At 44.4% G+C, this 6,000-nt stretch overlaps 1 protein-coding gene across 1 annotated transcript in view; it reads left to right on the forward strand.

Annotated features, from left to right (window-relative positions):
- LOC308461100 (vomeronasal type-2 receptor 26-like) overlaps positions 1-5,628 on the forward strand; it is a 34,121-nt gene extending 28,493 nt beyond the window's left edge. The window contains exons 5-7 of the mRNA XM_080977725.1: positions 1,751-1,978; positions 3,815-3,941; positions 4,567-5,628. Of these exons, the coding sequence (XP_080833851.1) occupies positions 1,751-1,978; positions 3,815-3,941; positions 4,567-5,468 (1,257 nt within the window). The 3' untranslated portion in view covers positions 5,469-5,628. The remainder of the gene's footprint in view (positions 1-1,750; positions 1,979-3,814; positions 3,942-4,566) is intronic.
- The last annotated feature ends 372 nt before the right edge of the window (positions 5,629-6,000 follow it).

Genomic DNA, 6,000 nt, shown 5'->3' on the forward strand with positions numbered 1-6,000 from the left:
TGTTTAAAAGAAAATTCAGTGGGTGCTCAGATCAGTAGGATTAAAAGTTCTTTTTACGCCTCCACTCCTCCAGCTCCTTGCTTTAAAGTTCAGTGACAGCGGAAGACGGACTTCCTGTTTCCACGTCTCTCCGCTTTCAGCCAAGTTCAATATTTTAGTCTCGAATTTAAAATATTCAGTCTTTACTCACGGGTTGTTGCTTTCTTCCGAATCAAGAATTTGCAGGAAAAGAGATCAGCGCTCACCGGCAGCAGCCGCGCGGCTTCGCTCCACAGATCGCGAAACGGCTCACAGCGCCGCTACCCCCCTCCACGTTCCGGAGCCCCTTACGGGGTTCCTTCTGCGTTTTGGGGGTCGCTTCTGGTGCCCACCGAGCCTCAAGACCACAGGCTCTTGCTGCCTGTGGGTTTCCAAGGTGGGTCTCCGCTTCGCCGTAGCGGACGACCCAGTTTCTGCGGAGCCTCCTCCTCACTAGTGAAAGAGGACTGCCATTGCCGTTCGCGCCGCCCCCGGAAGTCTTATTATTATTATTTATATGCACCATTCCTCTGGCTGGGATGCCTCAGCCACTTGAGAGTGTATCTCAAGCTGCCTGAAATGACCGTTCTAGCCAGGTACACTATGTTTCAACCCACATTGTGCGGGTCTGGTGTGCATGTGTGATGTCATGTGCTACATGTGATGTCACAGATTTGGAGGCGCCCGGGCAGGCCTATCCGGGCCTTTCAGAGGGATCTCTAAGACTTCTCCCAAAGGGTCTGTAAGGGGTTCCATTGCCCACTGCTGCAGCACAGCAGGAGGGCCCACCAGAGCCCTTCCGGCTGCAGAGTATTGAGGGCTCCTGGCTCCATCATTAAAATTTTTGTGGGTGCCTGGGAACCCAGGGCCATGCAGTGATGGTGCCAGTGCCAGGCTGTTTGACTACAGCTGCTCATCTGATTGGGGCACCATAGCCACTCTGGGAAGTCTCTGTCAAATTAAAACGCAAGACATGAAACATTTAAAACTTCCCTATACAGGGCTCCCTTCAGATGTTTTCTAAAAGTCAGATTGTTGTTCATTTCCTAGACATCTGATGGGAGGGCGTTCAGCAGGTGGCTCCGTGCTTTCTCCATTCAGCATCTGGGCTGAATGATTGGGGTGCGGATGCTCCTTCAGGTATATAGGAGCAGACACTAAGGGCCATAAAGGTCAGCATCAACCCTTTGCATTTTACTTGGAAATATAATGGGAGCCAATGGAGTTCCTTTAAGACCAGTGTTATATGTTCCTGGCAGCCACTCACAGTCACCAGCCTGACAGCTGTGTTTTGGATTAGTTTTAGTTTCCGAGTCAACGTCAAAGGTAGCCCAAGATAAAGGGCACTGCAATAATCCAAGCGGGAGATAACCAGAGCATGTTCCATTCTGGGGAGACAGAGCACGGGCAGGTAGGGTCTCAGCTGGAATACCAGACAGAGCTGGTAGACAGCTGCCCTGGACACAGAATTGACTTGCACCTTTATAAACATCTGTGAGTCCAAAATGGCTCCCAGGCTGCACACCTGGTCTTTTAAGGCCACAGTTACACCATTCAGGGCTAGGGAATCCCCCCCACACCTACCTGCCCCCTGTCCCCAGAAACACTACTTCTGTATTGCTGGGATTGAATCTCAATTCATTAGCCACTATCCACCCCCTAACCGCCTTCAGACACCCAAACAGGATGTTCACACCCAAACAGGATGACTTCTGATTCTCTTTCCACCTAGCTCCACTCATTGCTGCAGAGAATCTCATTCAACAACAGTGCTGGGGATGAAATCACATTAAATGAACATGGAGAATTAGCAGCTGGCTTTGATATTACGAACCTGGTCACTTTCCCAAATAATTCCTATGTCAGGGTCAAAGTTGGAAGACTGGATCCTCAGGCCCCTCCTGGCAAAGAGCTCACCATTAATGGGGACAGAATCCAATGGCACAGAGTCTTCACTCAGGTAAGGAAATCACTGCACACAAGTGGGAGAGCGTGTAGTTTTGCCACATGAGGTGAAAAGGGAAGTGCTGCCCAACTTCTGCTGCCACTACTAATAATGCTGCTACTAATAATTTTATTAATAAGTAAACAAATGAACCACATTCATAAAAAACAGCAATATGCACAAAAGACTTCATAATTTTTTCTGTTGCTGCTTGAGACTGTAGTGTTGAGTTGGAATCATAGAAGTAGGGGTGTATGAAGGTGTTTGTCAGATTGGCTTCTGCCACGGGCCCAAGCCTAGGAGGAGACCACAAAATGCCTTCCTCAGAGTGTCTTGGAGCCCAGCTGCCCATCCATGTACCCCATGGGCTGCTGGGCAAGGCATGAAGGATTCTCTCTGTGCCTCAGTGGAGGAATCCAGCTGCTGGCATTGGCCATCAGAGCAGCTGTGCGGCACCGCATCCCCAGTTGGCCAGTGGAACTATCATAAGTGTGAGCGGAGTGCCAAGCAGGGCTTGGGGGGAAGAAAAGAGAGGGAGAGAGGAAGGAAGGAAGGAAGGAAGGAAGGAAGGAAGGAAGGGAGTGAAGGGGGGGATGCAGGAAAGAAGGCAGACAGACCGACCAAGGAGGGCAGGAGGCAGAACCGATGGCCAAGGCGAAAGTGACCGAAGGAGCACAAAAGGTGACAAAAAACAAACTTTTTGAGTTTCTTTTCCATGGTTCCTCCCAACTTTGGAGGCACTGCTATATCTCCTTGCCAACGCACAAGGGAGCCTAGGTACACCACTGCATTGAAGGCATCAATATCCTCAAAAGCAGATCTCAGTTATCCTGGAACTAAAGATGGCAGTATGATTGCTCTTGCTTTCAGGATATATATTGGTAAAGAAAAACAGCGCTGTGAAAAGCTCAACCACAGCTGACTTATGAAGGAGAAATCTTCAGTACTTTGGTCCAGAAAGGAATTATTATTTTAAAAGATATTTATTAGATCTGCCTTAATTCCATTATGCCTTGAACAATGCCTGTTTTCTCAAAATAAATACATAAATAAATTCTGTATAAAGTAAAGTACCATTGGAATATTGACTTAAGATAGTCCTCTTTCAGGTTCACATGGATAAGCATTTTTGGAATATTTTAATGCCCACATCCATTTTGCTTTCAGAATTGTTAAACCAATATTTGCTAAATACCATGCCCATTTCCTTGTATATGAAGGATGAAGAGATTCTTTTTTCATATATTGAGAATCATTGGGGGAAATGTTGGAAATGTTTCTTTTTGAAAAATGACACCAGAATTTATAAATTGATTTTGTAGAGAACAAAAAGTTCCAACTTATTATATGTACACATTGTATTGTAGTCCCCTGCCTTTTTATAAAGCTGGTTTTATAAAGCCAGTCCATCACCACCCCAATACATCTGCCCACCATCTTCACTTCATCTTCACTTTATTCCAATGGTATAAGTCGTAGGGGCCGTCCAAATATGAGCAGAACCACAATATTTCACTACTTCCAAATCCCAACACCTTGAACCTCACTAAAGGGACATCAAGTGAATTTCCTAAAGCAAAGGGCATGAGGCTGCAATTCCATCAAAACAAATAACCAATAGTAGTATTAGATTGAATTATGTGATGGTTGCAGCATTAATCAATCTAGATATGAAAAATTGTAATCTTGTGTTTGTATGATGCTTAGAACTGTAGCTTTTTATCGCACTGTATGTGCTGCTTTGGCACATTAACATTTCTGGCCCTCCTACTTACTGGTAGATCACCTGATGTTACCTGAATCCCCTAAAACATTTTCTTAATATTAACCTCTTCGTGTCTCTTTGGATAGGTGCCACCCCTTTCCTTATGTAATGCCAACTGCCTTCCTGGTTATGAGAAGAAAAAGAAGGAGGGGAAGAAGTTTTGTTGTTATGATTGTGATCCATGTCCTCGTGGGATGTTCTCAGATGAAAAGGGTGAGAGATGTCATAGTACCATATACAAGTTATTTTAACATATTTTGATCAAATTGGAAGTGGGGTTTGCTCTGTCTGATACCAATTTATATTGTTTATAAACAATAGTAGAATGATTTCACTTCAGTCTCAGTAAAAGCTGCCACTATGAAGAAATTATCTTAACCTTCTAGGGAGTATACCATGAGGATGTGAGCTTGATCTGTAATGTAAAGATTTTCCAACATTGTATCCACACAAATTCTAAATTGTTTAATGCAGTTTCCTATTTCAAGTGGCTCACTGCTGTACTGCCACATCTTAATAACACATTTTAACAATTTAAACCATGATTGTATGTCCGCCCGCTCTGTTTTGATGCAACAAGACATAAAAATTTTACATGGAAGAAACTATAGTTTTGGGGGAAGGAGGATGCAATAGAAGTGGTATTTTTTTCTCTAAGAAGAAAGCTCTTTGAGGACCTTATCTTCAAAGCATTTAGGACACAAGCATTTGGGCAAAAAGTTTTGAAACTTTTCCTCATGCAAACACTATCATAAGGGGACTTGTGTAAAAACAAAACAAAACAAAACCTCATAAGCTTATTTGAGTTGTTTCCAATGGTTATATCACCTTTTTTCAGGATTGGAAACCTGTGCCAGATGTCCTCCAGATCAATATCCAAATGAAGAGCAGGATCAGTGCATTCCCAAGAAACCAAACGTCCTAGGCTTTAGTGAAACTTTGGCCATGGTTTCAACTTTCTCTGTGCTTTTATTCTCTCTGATTACAGCTATGGTACTTGGCATTTTCATTAAGCACAGGAACACTGCCATCGTCAAAGCCAATAACAGAAGCCTCACTTACATTCTCCTCATCTCCCTCCTCTTGTGTTTCCTCTGCTCCTTGATGTTCATTGGAATGCCTAATAAGGCAACCTGCCCACTCCGACAAACGGCTTTTGGCATTGTCTTCTCTGTGGCCCTCTCCAGCATCTTGGCCAAGACTATTTCAGTGGTTTTGGCATTCATGGCTACCAAGCCCGATGCCACAATCAGGAAGTGGGTAGGCAAAAAACTGGCTTATTCCATTGTCCTTTTCGGCTCCATTGTTCAAGTGGGACTCTGTGTCTTCTGGCTCGCAACCTCTGCCCCATTCCCAGATGTGGACCTGCACTCAATGACTGAAGAAATTATTTTCTTATGTAATGAAGGGTCAGTTCTCATGTTCTATTGCATTTTGGGCTACATGGGCTTCCTGGCCATGATCAGCTTCACTGTGGCCTTTTTAGCCAGGAAGTTGCCGGACAGCTTCAATGAAGCCAAGTTCATCACCTTCAGCATGCTGGTCTTCTGCAGTGTTTGGTTCTCTTTTATTCCCACATACTTGAGCACCAGAGGAAAATACATGGTGGCTGTGGAGATCTTCTCCATCTTGGCTTCCAGTGCTGGGCTGCTGGGTTGCATCTTTTCCCCTAAATGCTACATTATTGTGGTGAGGCCTGAGCTGAATAACAGAGAGCAACTGATACGGAGAAAGATGTAAAGAACAGTAGAGCTTGTCATTTCTGTATTTAGAATCTGTAGAATTGTTAGCATGGTAATTTCCCTGTGGTTTTTCAAGAAAGGAAGTTACCTGAAATGATCAAAATAACAAAATGATCAAAATAACAATAGAGATTGTCTTACCATTTATGTTCTTGATATCCAGCATGAGGTGTAAATGAACTGGGCTTATGTGTATGCAAGAAACTGTGGGTGATATCCAACCACTTGAATGCCTACATGCCCCCTTACTCATCTTCTCCTGCATCCAAAGGGATGCCACCTATCTTCCCAAGAATCCCTGAACCTCTCCTGTGGAGATGATGGAGTTCAGAGAGAAAAGGTGTTTCCTGCTTGGCAGGGGGTTGGACTCGATGGCCCTTGTGGTCTCTTCCAACTCTATGATTCTATGAATGCTAGAACTTGAGAAGCTGCCTTTTACTGAGTCCTTTAGTCTATCCAGCAGGGTTGACCATGACCCCATGCCAAACTGAGCCTATTTTGGGTGATCTGGGCATTTATCAAGTTCAGGT

This window comes from Podarcis pityusensis (assembly GCF_964106645.2).
Source record: "Podarcis pityusensis genome assembly, chromosome: 13".
Taxonomy (NCBI): Eukaryota; Metazoa; Chordata; class Lepidosauria; order Squamata; family Lacertidae; genus Podarcis; species Podarcis pityusensis.